Genomic DNA, 17,043 nt, shown 5'->3' with positions numbered 1-17,043 from the left:
AACTCTTGTCCCTCATTTGGGTTTATTTATCTGTCAAACTGGACGCCCACATTCAGGGAGGGCAGAACATGCAGAATAACAAAGAGTAAAAAAAAAAACTACATTTTTTTAAAAATCTACATCTTCTGCATTTCTTTGTTATTTTCATTTTTAGCTTAAAAGGTAAAAATTATACTTTCAGTAAAATTTGATAGTTTGATAGTTGACTATTTTAAGGGGGCTCAAATCACAGCCAGAAAAGGGTCTATTACCTACGCCAATGTCATTTCTTTTCCTGGAATAAAATGCTCCAGATGTGTTTTTTTTTTTCAACGTAACTGTCAAGTGTGTTATGTTTTGTGAATGTAGCTTAAAAATCTTTCAAAGCTTTAACCTTTTTTCAATACTGCAATTATTTTCATCCAGGCTGGTGTTTGCATTGACACGTTTGTCTTGTATGGAATTTGCTTTAGTCCAAAGGGAAAAAAATATATTGACTTATTAAATTATTTGCAGAATTGCATCATAAATGTCTGTGGGCTCATCATACCCACAGTACACACAGTTATTTGACATACTGTCAATATAAAATACAGATTAGTGCAGCTTTAACCCATCATTAAACCCATGTTATATGTATGAAACTGTAGCTTTAATTAGACATTCGATCAATGAACCTGCCACACAAATTAAATTAATGGGCGCAATATCTTTCATATCACAAAGCCATTTACCAAGACACTATGTCATCACACACAGCAAGAAAGGTGCTCTTGAGAAACCCTCCTTCTTCCATCAGTCTCCATCAGTTTCACCTCTCTGATCTCTGGTTAAGCTGTGGTCCAAATCGCCCCAGAGGACTCGAGGACTAAAAGCTCTTCAGCGGTCGTCTTGTGTGCAGACAGCTGTGGTGGTTGTGGTGGCAGGTCCTTCTGTTGGAGCACCGCATCCAACTACTCTGCGATGTAAGAGGGCACTTCAGCCCCTGCAGACAGGAGATCAGGGACGCAGAAAGAATGAGAGAGAATCAGGCCTCGGCAGTGAAGACACTGTCTGGAAGACATGTCTAGCCGGGAAAATAGTTTTGGTTTGTGTTTGTCTAAGGGAATGTTTTCATCCAGGGGCAGAGGTTAACTTCAGTTCTCATCTTCTTCGACACAATTTACCGTTTTCTTAAATCTTCATCCCACATTTATTTACTCATCACCTTGTGCGTGTATGTGAACTAAATAACTATATATAAATATATATATAAATAAATGTTTTCAAACCGTCACACAAGGACAGAATTCATCATAAACTCCACACTGTAACCAGCACCTCAAGGTTGTGTTGGGTTGCTGACTTGGTCAGGTCTCTAAAAGTAGTAAGAGGAGACTGTTGTTGCTGTTTCCTGGCTTCTTCACCAGCAGAGGCTTCATGGAGAGAGAAGAGGTTATATTTATAATAATAATAATAATAATAATATTTAATTATTTTAAATGAAAATGTAATTATTAAAAAGCACATTAGGGTAACTCAATAAATTTAGCAAATAAAAAAAATCCATCTGTTTCATTGTTTTTTAGCCAGGAATGAAAAAAGGAAAGATGTTTTAGGATAATGGATTGATGGATATTCAATTTCACCAGGTTTTGAACAAATTAAATAAGCAGGCATGAAAATATCTCTATGCTCTGATCGGACACATGTTCACCCCGTGTTACACAAAAATGCCATTTGAGAAAATAACTTCTAAAATGTGCAGAATTAAAAGGAAGAAAAGACAGGTACTCCGGGACTTAGAAACAAATTTAAGCCTTTATTGGAATGTTGCAAGGCGTTAAATACACAAATCCCATTCTTTTAATCATTTGGTATTTAATAATAAAAAACTTCTAGTCTAACAATACTGGTCTGACAGTCATTCGTATTCAGTTTGATTTCTTTCTCTCTCTCTCTCTCTCTCTCTCTTTACTCTCGCTGCATCACAGAGGTGGAAACCTGACAGTGTCTGAAGTTAAAGTGAATTCATGGAGAATCAAAGGGCCGCAGCGACAGAAGGAATAACAGCACTCAAACTCCAAAACAAATACTGCGTATCAAAGCTGCTGCGCCGTGGGTTAAAACAGAACAGTCCTCTTCATTCTTTTTTTTGTTTTGTTTTTTTTTTTTACTCCAGATTTTTTGAGTTTTACATATAAAAAAACTTTAGTATGAAATATAGACAAGCTCTTACCATGATACACGGACATGTGAAGCTGAGAAACTGCAGAAAATAAAAGGAGACGATAGATAATATGCTCTAAACTAGTAGAAGAGACGTCAGGTCGTCGCTGCACTTGAGTTCTATAAACATAAATAATATGCTCTGGTGTCACAAAATTATTATCAATGTTAATGTGTTAGGCCTCCACCAACACCATCATCATAATCATCACTCACTGCACGTTGTTCAACAGATCCAGAAATGCTCTTAAAATCGTTTTGGCTCACAAACCGTTTTTTCCCTCATTTAGAAACAAAAAGAATAATAAAAAAGAAACATTCACAATAAATTCTCTGGCCAGTTTGAGTTTGGTCTGGTCTCTTTTCTTTTCTTTTCTTTTTTTCCTTTTCATATTCTGGATCACCTTTCTCGTCCCACAGATCCAAAAGCTGAATAAGCAATCAAAAAAAAATTAAAACAAAAAAACACAGAGACACCGCTGTCCCGTCCCCCACCACCTCTTGAGCCCATCTTTTACGTCACCTCAGTCCATCCCACCCTCCTTGCTCCCACCGCTTGTTAGACTGTGGAGGTCCAAAGTTAAGACATGACTCCGAACACGGGGTTGTGGCGACAGATGCTCGGCCCGATCTCTTCGTAGTCCTTTTTGGTGTGGCAGACCTGGTAGAACTCGGGCTGTGGAAAGTGATATTTTCTTTTAATAAAGTTTATCTTATCTGTTATGAAAAGTGTTTACAACATGGTAACTGTTGATGACTTCAAGCGTGTGCATGTTTGAAATACTTACAGTTGATGCTAACATTGATCCACCGAACCACACAGCGTATCTCTGCATATGATGAGTGATAACTTGGACATCGATTGGTTTGGGCTGAGGAGAGAAAGTCAGGGATCAATTATATTCACCCACTTTGGGAGTTTGAGGATCAGATGTAGTAGCAATGGCTGCAATGTCAAATGGTGTACATGTGTGTTTACAGTGTGCAAACATGCCTAAATCCCTGAAGTTGATTTTTAATGAATTATGGAACAGACTAGCTGCATGTTTTTTTTTTACTGGATTAGCGTGACTGCTTTGTCTGAGGTGGATTTACACATGCCAGTCAGCTCGACCTCAGGCTCGATGACATTTAACATCTCATCAGGATGAATGGCCAAGGAGCAGACAGGAGAGGAAAAGCTAAATATACACTCCTTTCCTGCAGGTGAAACATCTCTCATGTCAGTTCTAAGACCCTATTGAATTTATGCCTGACACATTTGGTCTGCGCTCAGTACGCGTGTGCTGACTATACCTGTAGAAGGAAAGGATATCAACTTGAATTATATTTTCTCAGTTTCGGTCCTCACACAGTAATTGCATTGTGTTGAACGGTATCGATTTATGCTGCGTAGTAATTAAAGTGGACTCTCACCTTGAGCTTGCCTCCACTCAGCTCTTCACTCATCTTCAGTCGGGCATCAACTGTCCTCTTTAAGTCTCGTTGCAGACGGCGCCCGAAGTCCCTGAACATGGTGGAGCCTCCCGACAGAACAACGTTCTGTAGAGTGAAAAGAAAAAAAGAAAAGCAATAGTGGAGATTACAGAGGTGTAGAAGAAGCACCACTTAACCCCTGGGACCTGTAACTGACTACTGATCAGCCACTACACTGTGGTGGAAGTGTGATGGGTGGAAATAGCACAGTGACATATCACTGTCATTCACAGCTGTTCACCACTTCAGTCTTCACAGTTTGGAACAAGATCACAGAATAAATCCATATAAGTCAGACACAAAGAGACAGCGCTGCTGATTACCAAAGACAGAACAATGCACGGCTCGGCATAGATGCAAGCATAAATAAAACAATATCTTCCACTGCTAATAATACAGTACAACTGGTTTCTGTAATCAAGCCTGTTTTCTTAGACATGAATCAAAACTGACTGACATCACTGCTTCTAGACTATGTAATAACTTGAAGCAAAGTCAAAGTAGACCTTGATAAATGGTCGACAAACAGTTACCAGACGTCCTGTTGTTAGTCTATTGCTATTAGTGTCCTATGACAGTGTCCTAAGACAGCTCACCTTATAGAGAGGACGTCTGACATCGATAGGGCAGTTCTGAATGACCTCATCCACGACCTCAGAGATAGGCTGGGTGAAGTCGGGGTTGGCAAACTTGGGAGGGTTAGGAGACAAAGAAGAGATGTCATTCACACAAACTAAAACACACCAGAGGAAGGTGCTCTATGTGCACTCATCTGACATACAGTACATATAGACATGTATAATGCTAAATAGTCTCCTCTTAAGCGTTACCCAGCACAGTATGAGAACACATAGTGACAGGTGATAACAACCACCCACTCAAGAGAAGAGGGAAACCAGAAACCGGAACTGACCACTTTATGGGAAGTTCCAAGAAGCTTCAGTTTACTGTTCACTCAAACTCTTTTGTGGATGTCAGTTTATGTAACATACAAAATCGATACAGCTCTAATCACAGTGCATCTGTTGTCCTCCTAGTCCCTCACTCAGTCAGTATGAGCTCCTATCAGACTATCAAGGCTGTGGTCATTATAGACTTTGTAGGTTTCAGTGATCATAAATTGTGTTTCCTGCTGTAATTCACACTGCACAGACCAACCTCTGGGTGAAAGAAGATTTCAGGTCCCAGGAAGCGCTCGTAGCCCACATCAATGGTGAACTCCTTTTTGCTGATGGCGTTGATGCCGGTGTACTGCTTGATCCACTTGGAACTGTCTGTGTCGTACTTACTGAACTCTTTGACTAGATCTGGGCACACGTAGCTGAACCGCTCCTGATGGGGAGAGTATGGATGTGTAATCAGCTCAACGTATTACAACAAAACCCTACAATAGTGCTCATAACATGTATAGGTGACAATATGTTGGCAACTCCTGTATAAAGAAGGAAATACCAGGCTGCAGTACCATCTTTACTCTAATCGCCATTTTGATCCCTTTGTGCTTGAAGCTTACAGATATTTGTGATTTTGCTTCTGTAACGTATGAGTGAGGATAAAAACATGCAGTATTTAGAAGAGATGTCGTCAGTTTGATTTGCAAGGGAGTGGCAGACATCCGCAGAATTAATATTTCCTAACATGATTGGCAATATGCATGACATGCATTCCCTCAAAACTAATTTATTTCTGTTCATTGTTTTTTGATTGTGTCTCAGGGTAATGAAGAGCGGTCCCTGACATCAAGAAGGCAGTCTTTGATAATAAGCTATTTAATAAACATAGGGGAGGTGTGGAGAATTGAGGTGAATCAATAAAATGTGGTGATTGACAGAGTGAGCAATAATAAGGGAAGACATTAACATGAAGTCATTTCTGTTTGTGACTTCCAATAAAGAAATCACATGTACTTTGGATGACACAGGTTTGGACAAACAGAGCTAAAGCTCCAAATAAGTTACTTCTATATCTCCCAATCCTTAACCGCATACTGCGGTGTCTACTACATGTCCAAAAAATTTAATTATAATAAAAATAAAAATAATAATCTATAGATTGGGTTAATCTCACTTTGGAGAAGAGAAATTACCCACACATTGGCTTTTTGACAGACACCTGGTGTATGAAACAAACAGGGCAACAGTGCCCTCTGGTGTCCTCTGAAAGAAAAATAAAGTTTACATTTTCCATTGAATTTTGTTTTGATTTCTGCTAGCATGGTAATTGGAAGAGTTTGGAGCAGAGGGACAACCCAGCCTGTCCAAACCCGACCTCATGTGTTCCTTGAGCTTCACTGAGAGAGACCTCTTGACTGGAACATGATTTCTAAATTTCTGTTCAGACCTGACCCAGAAACAGCTCTCATTGGGTTCCACTTGGGTATCTACCTTATAGCTGGAGTTTGACATGAAGAGTCCTGTTATACTTATTAAATCCATGTCAGAACTTATCTGATTAATTAACTATTTTTGTGTGATTTCTAATATCACCTATTTATTTTTACTTTTTTTTTACCAATGACCAGTGGATTTTTAGGTTCATGCAGGTTGCACCTGTGTGGACTGCTGATGACATCAGCATGTCAGATGCGAGTGTGTAAAAAGCTGATGAGCATCTGACTTGATATACTATATCATCAGATCAAGAAATTTTGGAAAGCTGGTGTGCAGCTCTCTCTATCATCAAGTCCTTCATTGGTATGGTATTTAATGCACAGTGAAATTATGACTACATCCAACTTAGCCTTTTGTTGATTGATTTTTGTCATACTAATGCAAGTATGATATGTCAGGGAATGGATGCTCTTAAGGATATGTTCCAGTGAGAACACACACTTCTGCTGTGTTATCATCCATGACCACCAGTGTAGTCAGCCAGGACCCTGACCCTGTGCTATTTTCCACTGATGATACAATAACCTATGTGACTCCAGTCAGCACATGTGGGGTGATTTTTACTACCTCAGGAGATGTCTGACAGGAAATGGAGCTCAGGGATTTACCTTAACTGCTTTGGCCGTCTCCAGCGATTGCTCCGGTGGGATTCCCACCTCCCTCTCTCTCAGGAGCTGCTGGGTAAAGTAGGTGATGTCTCGCCCTGCGATGGGAATGTGCTTTATACAGCTGCCAATTACATAGCCTTCAGCCTGAGAGACAAAGAGGAATAAATAAGGAAGAGAAAGCAGTCATATAAAAACCATACAAACATAAAAAGTAGTGCACACTTGAAACAAATACAGAGACACTGAGTGTACAGTTGTTATAATTCGATTTCTTTTCATTCCATCTGTAAGGCCTTTTATGCTTCCCCCCAGTGTTGTGTTTGGCTCCTGTGTAAGCACATGTTCAGCAGCGGCTACAGATATGCTGATTCAGTCACTCAGCCTCTAAATGTATTCTGCAAGCACATTTCCTACAACTGACTAATTCCCTCCAACCTCAGAAAGACTCTGGCCTACTTTGAAATATCAACACTATCCTGTTTCAGAATGAGGAGACGTGGAAATATTCTTTTTTAAGAAGGGACATTCTTCACTCTCATATGGAGTATAAAACCTCTGAATGATCCTCTCCATACACTGTACTTATTGTGTTCACAAATTAAAACTTCAGGAAGTATTCTGAACCTATTTACACACTTAATTTTAAATGGATACAATTGCTGTCCATTAATCTACATCAATAACTCAAATCTCCGCTCTCACACCATTCATAGCAATTAACACTCCTCTAAAACCAAAATGGGATGGGAAGCATCTGAACTTCAGGTCTCTACACAGTGATCTATGAGGTTTAGGCCTGAGCTTAGGACACTAGGATTTCTTCAGGGATAAACTCCAGTGTCATCTTGGCTGTACACTTCAGGTCATTGTTGTGCTGAAAGGTTAAGTCTCATGCCAGTCTCAGTCTCAGGTCTTATGCGCATCCATCCATGCATTCACGGGTGGATGAATTATACATTCTACAACTTCAACCAGTCTCTCTTTCCCTGCTGCTGACATTTACCTCTATTGCATGACACTGCCACCATCATGCTTAACCACAGAGATAATGGTAGCAGGAGATGAGCAGCACCAGGCATAGGGCTTAGAGTTTAATTTTGTGTTATCACACCACACAATCATTTCATTATAATCGACGGCCAACTCTAGAAAGAGTCCACTTTATTTCACAAATATTGAGACAATTGAGAAATTGAGAACAATTAAATCTGCAGAAATTGTTTTGCACTCTTGTCCTGATCTGTGCCTCACCACATAATGATACTATGGAGCTCTGTCCAATCAGTTCAGTTCACAACAGGCTGGCTCCAGTCAAGTTCCAAACTCATCTCAAAAGACAATCACTTACCTCAGTTTCTGAGTGGACATGAGCACAGACACAGAGCTAAATGGTCGATATTTACACTTGAATGTTTGATTCTTCAAGAACTAGACTGTGTATGTGTGTGTGTAAGGAGAGAGAGTGGGTAATTAAAAGAAAGTCGTTTATTAAGTTCTATCTGTAGACTCACCACAGGAATGACGTGGGTGACACCGTCTCCGCTGTCAATGACAGTGCCCGTCAGCGTCCTCTCTCCCACCTGTCTGGACGTCCAGGAGGCTGCTAGAGCAAGCACAGCCTGACACACACACATAGGGAAACGTCATAATGTGATAATGTTCCTACTGTATGCTCACATGTAAATTTGCTCCATCTAGTATAATAAACATTAGGAAGTAGAGTCCAATAAAATCTGATATTATGGAAACCTTACGGCTGACATTTGGGTATGTGTTGCATGACAGGATTACAAATCAGATTGAGTACTACTGCCTACTTCCTAGTCATAAGCCAAACAGAGTTCCCAGCACACAAGTCTGACCTGCACAGCGATGTACAGCCCCGGTACATTGAAGGACTCAAACATGATCTCTGCTGTGTACTCTCGGTTTTCTGGTGTGTTGAGAGGAGGCTCTGTCTGCAAACAGAGCATATAAACATAAGCCAACAGTGCCAGCACAATTATTTGGAAAACTAGACACTTAAAAGAAGAAGACAGGATAAAATTTAAGGAATTGGAAATAGGGTTATTTTTGTTTACTGCTGGTGCCTCTTACCAGGAGGAAGTAGTGGTCCTCAGGCTCAGCCCTCAGGTACTTGAAGATGATTTGCTCCATGAAGCGCTCCATTAGGTCCCAGTCCTCCACAATCCCGTGACGGATTGGCCACTGTTGGCACAAAGGTTCAGTTAATTAGAACAATGCGTGTGTGACAGTATGACAGTTGAATCAGAAATAAATATAAGATTTAGAAACTGTGAAACATTTCTCTGCTTTCAGCATGACCTCTGGACAACATTCCTGTCTGCATGTTTGCACAGCACCTGTGTTTTTTAAAAGCTAATGTCAAGTTTGACTCTGAACCACAGGAGCTGATTAACAACCTCTCAGAGACAAACAGGGTTTTGAAACAGCTTTCCAAATAACGAAAGCGGACAACAGGCCCAGGAGAAAGTTTCTTTATGTACATTGTTTAGTACTGTGCATCCAACCTGTCCTATCGGAACATATACTAGCTACACCTAATATCAGCTAATGTTACCTTCAACATGATTTTTACTGTAATGTATGATGAAAAGTGAACAGTGAACTAAAAAACACCAACACTACAACAAAGTAATTGTTTTTCAAGTAATTTCTGTGTGTGAGTAAAGTCACTGTAGTCGGGTGTATACCTTAGTGGAATACGAGGGCTTGTCTATTGCTTCATCTCCGATGAAGAAATCCAAGTCATCCACCCCCTTCATCATCCTCCGCTGGGCCTGGTCTCCGACCTTGGCCGACTCTTTGATGGCGATACCTGACAAGAAAACAGAGAATTCAACAGGGAACACCAGAGGATGAACTGGCTTACAAAGATGTAAACAACTTAAGACATTTTAGACTTTTAACTGTTCCCGAGAAAATCTCAGAAGTCAAACGTCTTGTTTGGAACCGATATTTCCCAAATTAATGAAGAAATAAAAACAGGAAATCTGTCTCATCAACTATGCATCACGGTCCCTGTTAATGGTGAGCTTGGCCGTTGTGAGTCAACTTCAGCCCACAGTGAACTACTCACATGATGGAACGATGAACTGTGGCTCTGTATTCCCTGCATACCCCAGTTTGGTGTAACTGCAAGAGGAAAAGATGTACATCGTTACTGACGAGCATAGTGAACGTTCAGGATGTAACAAAAGCACGTGCAACTCCTGCACTACATTTGTATGCATGAAAACACTATTTTATGAAAGAATACTTTTGGCTGCCATGTCCGACATCCTCATTTTGATCAATGCCATGGCTGTTCTGTGTGAACTGCTTGGGTGCCAAAAGCAGCGGCAGCTCCACAGTTAATGTGAGGACATTAAAATGAGCCATTCAAGTCACACTGGGAGACTGGGGCCTATTTAGATATGTTAGATCACTTCTGTATACACTGAATATTCCTAATATAAACTAGCTGTGACCTCAACAGTGGCTGCTCAACTGTACTTCCTATTTCTCTGCACAAAAGCACAGAGGTGTGGGGAAGTGTGAATACAAAATAGTGATGTAAGAAATCTTTCTTACGAATGTCTATGACTGCCGCTTTTCCAGCTTTGCACTCATTGGTTTGGACCTTCGGCTTTAGGATCAAAGACAGTGTACAGCCTCCTCCGTGTGTCTGCTCTGGATTTTTTAGGACACATGCTGCCCAGATGTAGCCCTGAGTCCTGACTGGGGTAGGCCCAGACAGAACTCCCATACTTCCTGCATACAGGGCCCAAGGGACTGATAGAGGACCCTGCTGACTGCCAAAGCACTGTGGGCATATCAGGCTGCATCCTGGACATACTCAAAGGAGCTACTATTTAATTCAGCAGCCTAAATTCAATTTTTATTTAACTTCCAAAAAAGACTATGTGTTTGGTTGGTCTGTCTGTACCTATCTACAAATGTGTAGACTCAGCTGTACAAACGCTGTTACATTTCCTGTCCTGAACACCAATCAAAGAGTTTCTTTTTCCTGGATATTGTGATCTGATGCACAGGAAATGCTGCATTTTTTATATGAGGTTCAAAAGACGCAACAGTTGAACAAATACAGAAAGGAAGTAGAAGCAGAAAAATAAAACCACAGCGTACTATAATGGTACCACATTTAAGAATAAAACAACAACATATGGTTCCTGTAAGAGTTTAAGACTTGCAATATCAAACGTGCCAGGCATGTGGCAATATCTGATGACAGTCTGTCACTCACTAGCTGCTGACAACAAGCACACGACCACCACCTGTTTTTCTTTTCAACTTCTACTAAGTAACTTTTGATTTGTCAGGAGCTGTAGTGTTTGAATCAAAAGTTATATAATCTGATCTGGCAACTTCACCTCTCTGTCGAGCATGAAAGAAAAACTAAACAGTGTGGGCTTTTTCAAGGTACAAACAGGAGACAGACCACAATGGGAGCGTGCAGTCCTGTAGATCATGTTCACATACAGTAGAAAATAACAGGTCCGATATGTGCACACAGTTTCTTTACACTTGTCACTGAGCCACTTCTAATAGCAAACTTTACGGTATTATGACGGAACCTCCCACTAGTCACTTACACTATATTCTTATGCTAATGTCATCTCTCTGGGCTGACTGATAATAATAACACATAATAACACAACATCTTAACCAGCTGTTTAAATTAGGGTGACGAGTACCGTCAGCTGAGACTGCACATTGTAGGTCTCTTGAGATAGGAATGCCTGATAAAAAAGCTTCTAATGAGAGCAAACAGGGAAATGAGGATTCCAGCAGTTACATGATCAAAATACTATTACTTATTTTAAGGAAGCATTTTATGTTAACTGTTAATCAAATGTTATTAAGGTGCTTATAACCACAAACATGCAGGGGGTAATGTAATGTCAGCAGCATACTTATCTACTTTGTTTTTAGCAAGCAGCTGTTTTCAAACAGCAGATGGACAAAGTAGGAGACTTGCTGCAGATTGCAATACAAGAAGCTATTTTAATTGTCAGCCATATCCTAACAGCACTGACATCTTAACTGTTATTAAATTATTACACCAGAGAAGAAGAAAACTGATAATTCTGATAAACAGTGTCAACAGCAGCACAGGCTCCGATTAACATAATGTAGAAGTAAAGGCTCTGAACACCTTCATACCAACAAAGAGTCCCAACTTGTCTGCTTTAACCTGCCCCGACAAGCTTACAACACATCATACATGACGGACATCATTGCACAGAACAGCTGGAGCGGAGCACTGATCCACTCGACTCTTGACAAATCAATCAAACAATCCTGCACAATATTTATCTCAGTGAAGACTAAAAAGCCTGCCATCTCTAATGTAGGACTAGACTATTTTACTCTAAAATTGTATTTTTACCCACACTGACATGATTGTAGTCTTATGAAATGTCAACTGTTTGCTTAAGACAGAAGAAAAACGACTCCACCCAAGGCCTTTGAATGCACTGAGCTGCAACACCTGAGGTTTGTTATTTATCTGCTAAGGAAGTCTTGACCGGTTTTGCACAAATCACAATGTCTCTGTGGCTTTTTCACTGTTTGGTCAAGACATATTTTCTAATAATAGCAGCTGGACCACTTAAAGGGCTGATGTGTAACGGCAAAGTGCAGTCACAGTTTGGACACGATGAGCATGATTCAGACACAGCTGTTGAACTCCCTCTTCAGTTTGGCATCTGCCAATAGCTGGTAAACTCCAGCTAGGCTGCAAGGTCAAAGTTGTCACGTTAATACACTAATCTTAACCTGGTTCTCGAACTATGGGTGAACTAGAAGTAGTTTCCATGCAGGTTAAAAGTTAAGGTTAAGGTGTGACTTTAATGCGTGGCTAAAAAGAAAAGAAAATAGAAAAAGAAAAAAGTCATCTGCTCAATGAGTAAAAACCTAGCACAGGGCAAGCCAATTGTCAGAGTTTCTTATGCTGTCCCTGCACAGATCAGAAGCTGCAGACTGGTTAACAGCCTGGAGGGAGGAAGAGGGCTGGGGGTGAGTGGTGAGTGGTGGGGTATGCCGTATGCGAGGAGTTCAAGTCTGTACCTGCAAGCGATGCAAACCACTTTTAGCCCAGAAGAGTAACCAATCTTACTGAGCATGCTGAGAAAAGTACATGTTGGTGTTGGTTAAGGGGTAATTCTCCTCCCCGAGGACAGAATCGCTCATGGAAAAAGGTAAATACAATGACTGTGTGGGTTCATGTGGATACAGTAAACAACATATCAAGTGGTATTGCTTTCAAATGTACTAGGTAGTTTGAACATTAAAGATAATAAACAATCTGAAGTGAAAATCCACCTACTAATAAATCAGGAAAAGAGCAATGCAGACTGATCAATGCAAACAGTGCTGCAGGAGGAGCCAAGATAACATCTAGCCTTACAATACTACGTCTGTCCAATAAAACCACATCTACTGCCAAAGCAGAGTAATGTTACTGAAATACAACGGAGAGAAAATACTTCAAAAAAGAATGAGCACGCCGGTGAAGATGTGCAATTAGAGAAGTTAATCAAAAAAACATGCTCAGATGCCGAGAAAGGACCATATATGGACTAAAAAGCGTGAATGAGGAAGTGTAGGCTGTGTAGGAAGTGCTACTGCGCCTGCTCCAGTCCACACTAACAAGCAGAAAGATGTATGCTGTACTGGCGAAAGTCGCTGTTTCCTCTACGGGGACACGCATTGAGTGTAGACACTGTGGCAAATGAACACAGAAAGTTACAATGGTAGTGTGTCAGTAAGAGCCTCGTTTGTGGAAATGAATGAAGCCAGCTGCGGGGGAATCCTTCCTCACTGAGGTTTCGATCTTGCAACGGCAAACTAAAATCTCATCAACAGGAAGAAAACACACTGTAGCCAGTGATGAAACCGTGCTAATGATGAAGTGGCTGAGCTAGCTAGCGACCATGAAAGACCACAGGCGAGTGTGCACTTCAGGCTAACGCAAACGACCTTACTGGAATCACCTCCGAAAATAGTAATAATATGTCACGGCTAGCTGTGCGTTAGCTTGTTAGCTCACAGGCTAGCTGTCTGTATAAACAGAGATAGACAGACACACACTCCCTCACACACACCCAGTCGCTGCTTCTGTTGCTGCTGCTGCTGCTGCTGCTGCTGCTGACACTGACAGTCCCTGACCGTGCTCAAGCCTATCGATGACACCCGAGCCCGCTGTCCGCACGGCGGTTCGGTTTGAACAACCTACCCTGTGCCGCAGTCGACAACACACGCCGGTAACCGTGCAGCCATCTCTCCCCGGGTCGCTGCTGTTTAGAAACGGTTAAATTTTGATGGCTAGTAGGTAGGCTGGGTCGGCGGGAGGATCTGGCAAGCCGTCCACAGGCGGAACCCTCAGTCCGCACAGTACCGTTTCCACTTCCGCACTCGGCTTTTGGCAGGCAGGGAGAGGCAAGATGGCGGAGGCCGGGTAGAGCGACGCAGGCAGCCAGCAGACAGGGCCGGGCAGCTGTCAATCACCGGGAGAACACGGCAGCGAGTCGACGACATGTAGTAATAAATATGTAGTAAAATAATATCAATAAAACTCCTCAGGACGATTATTATACAAATAAACTGAGAGTCCAATCATAGATTCGGTGTAAATGTCTTTAAATGTAATTGTCTGTACATTTTTTATAAAGAAAAAAAAAATCCTTAAAAACTTTAAAATACTTTCATACACAAGGAAACATTGTCACGCCTTCAAAAAAAAGTACAATATAATACAATATTAAAAAATAACTAATTTATTAAAGTACATAAACTGATTATGTGTATAGTAATGCGGACGTTTAACGTATTCTAATGTTTGCATATTAAACCTCGTTAAAATATACAGTAGACAATATAAATGCCATAGTACTACTTTTTTACAAAATACTACAACAATATACAAATAGCAGTCATATAAAGCTTTCTCCAGATATAATAACAATAATACATCACGGCTCATAATAATTATTCGTCTTGTATGTTACTGATCTTTGACAGTACATGAGTCCTCCACACCACACGGTGGCACTAAAGGTCGTGAGCTGACGTGATCCGGGGTGAAGCTAAACTAAAGAAGGAGTGAGACAGGACAACACCGGTGAGTGAAGATCAGTATTCACACAGAGGATGTGGAGTCATGCTCCCTAGAACATGACACACTTTCGGGGTCAGATCCGGGGGCCACACTGGGGCCCTACGATGGACAACCTGCTGATCGATTTCTGGCGCCAACACGAGTGTCTGTTTAACTCCTCGGCTGATTCTTACTACGACAAGGACTTGAAGACGAAGCTGTGGACCGAGTTCGCGCTGTCCATCGGAAAACCAGGTGAGAGAGAGAGGTGTAAAGAGACAGCAGTGTCTGTCTAAGTCTGTGTCCTGATCAGGTCCTCCAGGACCTCTTGGGAGGATGTGAAGCAGCTGATTTCCTGTTTTATATTGAACATATTCACATGCATTGATTGGTATAATGCTTGAAACTAAAAGTGTGTTTGTGTACTTTGCATTGCCTGTACCTGCAAATTCTTTCATGTTTTCCGTCCAGTATCCGATGTTGAGAGGAGATCCAGGTCTCTCCGGACTCAGTACGGGAGGGTCTTGTGGCATCCGGAGAGGGTCAACACCGCCCAGCAAAAGATGCTCAGGGAGAAACTTGATTTCTTGAGGCCCTACATAGTTCGGAGGAGGGGTGATTCCACTCTGGTATGTGGGAATTCATCCAATAAAGGCTGCTTAGCTGCACGCCTGGTCTGTAGGTTTTAATGTTTCTGTTTTTAACAGGAAGAGCAGTTTGATGATCGGGAAGAGGACAACGACGACGAGGAGCCAGAGACTGGGGAAGGTTTCGACCAGGACTTAAGAAGCTCGTTCACCAGCCTGCTGGATGCTGATGTGTCTGTTACCTCCACTCCAAACCCTGCTCCGCTGCACTGTCCAAACCCTCCGCCGCAAGTCACAGAGGTCATCACTATGAGCTGTCCACACCCACACTATGAGGGTCCTACTGACCAGCCTGACCAAACCGCTGCACCGAGCACATCCAGGCACGACATACTAAACCAGTTCGCGGAGGTCATGTTGGCCGATATGCGGCAGATTAAAGACCCTATGGTGCTTATGAGACTCCGCAGAGATATCACCGACCTGGTGTTCAAAGCAGCGGAACAGGACGCGCAGAGACGATGTGCTCGAGTGCTGGGGCAGAGCATGCAGAGCTGCTCCAGGCCTCAGCAGCCATACCTGCAGACAAACTTCTGGAGGCAGAGGTTTTTGAAGAGAAAGAACAGAGGGTGTGAGCTCGCAAGGAGGATGCAGAGATGGGAGGAGGTGAAGCACACGAGAAGAGTGTCCAGGAGTCAGTGGTCGCAGGCCGCCCAGCAAAGCCAAGCAGTGGAGGGGATAAGGGAGAACAGCTCTCAGGTTGTTATTCAGGCATCTGAGGTCAAAAGAGAGGCAGAGCCGCACATCATCAAGGTAGAGGAAGAAGTACCTCCAGTGGTTTGAAAGTTTAGAAACAGACCTGATAGCATTTCAGTAATACAGTCAGCACAGTCAGTGGGTTACAAGGATACTTAGAGGATGACCTATATGTTTCTAGTTTGGAGAGTACATGTATGTGATTGTTTTGAAATTGCCCTCTGTCTTCTCCATGTTTGAGTATCTCTCTGCTTTAAACTGAAAGAGTTTTGCATCATCTCAAACACTGATGATGTCATCGGTTTTTCAGCTAGAAGCAGAGAGATATTTTAATATGAGGAAGTTTTATGTCACATACACAAACATCCTACTACAACTACAGGAAGTGAGTTTAAAATCAGCAAAGTTGCCCTTTAACACCTGAAACACTTAAATCTCCTAGTCAACACTAGTAAAAGGTCACAGCAGAGAACATATGTGAATGGCTATTTGTTGAAATAATCCTGATTCTGATTGTGATTAAAGGCATGTGACTATTATTTGGATAAAGGTGTATCCCAGGACAATACCAACAATCACATCTAACAAACATTGTAAGCATACACCTAGTGTCTCGTGATTCTATGCCTGAAATGCTTCAGACTAATTTCTAGTTGCACTACACACTAGACTTGGGAACATGGGAGCAACCCATGACTTTTGGTCGGGCAGCATGTAGCTAAGTCATAGACTAGGCTTTGCTTAAATAGTGGGCACTGTGTGACCCAACTGTGAGACATGTTATGTATATATTCTGCTTTTATTAAAAAGAAACCTTTGTTCACAACTTTCTATGCCTCTGTGTATCCTCTATGTGTGTGTGTGTGTGTGTGTCCACCTGCACCATATCTAATATATTTTATCTTTCAGTGCTGTAT

The 17,043-nt window shown here is 41.6% G+C and overlaps 2 protein-coding genes across 2 annotated transcripts; one reads left to right on the top strand and one right to left on the bottom strand.

Annotated features, from left to right (window-relative positions):
* Window positions 1–1,800: 1,800 nt before the first annotated feature.
* LOC113173008 (actin-related protein 3-like) lies at window positions 1,801–14,117 on the bottom strand. Its single transcript, XM_026376222.1, has 12 exons — window positions 13,923–14,117; window positions 9,762–9,817; window positions 9,376–9,500; window positions 8,759–8,869; window positions 8,524–8,619; window positions 8,173–8,280; window positions 6,662–6,805; window positions 4,822–4,995; window positions 4,260–4,352; window positions 3,604–3,729; window positions 2,976–3,059; window positions 1,801–2,863 (listed from the first exon to the last, which is right to left on the bottom strand). Exons 1-12 carry the CDS (start codon window positions 13,964–13,966, stop codon window positions 2,768–2,770), a joined length of 1,257 nt encoding a protein of 418 aa, XP_026232007.1. The 5' UTR covers window positions 13,967–14,117; the 3' UTR covers window positions 1,801–2,767.
* On the top strand, window positions 11,561–16,941 carry LOC113173009. Its single transcript, XM_026376223.1, has 4 exons — window positions 11,561–12,885; window positions 14,708–15,038; window positions 15,255–15,412; window positions 15,491–16,941. Exons 2-4 carry the CDS (start codon window positions 14,861–14,863, stop codon window positions 16,211–16,213), a joined length of 1,059 nt encoding a protein of 352 aa, XP_026232008.1. The 5' UTR covers window positions 11,561–12,885; window positions 14,708–14,860; the 3' UTR covers window positions 16,214–16,941.
* Window positions 16,942–17,043: the final 102 nt, after the last annotated feature.

This window comes from Anabas testudineus, chromosome 21, assembly GCF_900324465.2.
Source record: "Anabas testudineus chromosome 21, fAnaTes1.2, whole genome shotgun sequence".
Taxonomy (NCBI): domain Eukaryota; kingdom Metazoa; phylum Chordata; class Actinopteri; order Anabantiformes; family Anabantidae; genus Anabas; species Anabas testudineus.
The sequence above is the reverse complement of the archived record's forward strand: the minus strand, read 5'-3'. Positions and strand labels throughout refer to the sequence as shown.

Bases quoted from the DNA above. Each gene is read 5' to 3' on its own strand.
- LOC113173008 (XM_026376222.1), bottom strand. From the start codon at position 13,966: ATGGCTGCACGGTTACCGGCGTGTGTTGTCGACTGCGGCACAGG. The intron at 3,730-4,259 runs GTGAGCTGTCTT...TTCACTCTACAG, and splicing joins TCAGACGTCCTCTCTATAAG to AACGTTGTTCTGTCGGGAGG. The intron at 3,060-3,603 runs GTGAGAGTCCAC...TTCTCTCCTCAG, and splicing joins TGAGTGGAGGCAAGCTCAAG to CCCAAACCAATCGATGTCCA.
- LOC113173009 (XM_026376223.1), top strand. From the start codon at position 14,861: ATGACACACTTTCGGGGTCAGATCCGGGGGCCACACTGGGGCCCTACG. The intron at 15,039-15,254 runs GTGAGAGAGAGA...TTTTCCGTCCAG, and splicing joins GCTGTCCATCGGAAAACCAG to TATCCGATGTTGAGAGGAGA. The intron at 15,413-15,490 runs GTATGTGGGAAT...TGTTTTTAACAG, and splicing joins GGAGGGGTGATTCCACTCTG to GAAGAGCAGTTTGATGATCG.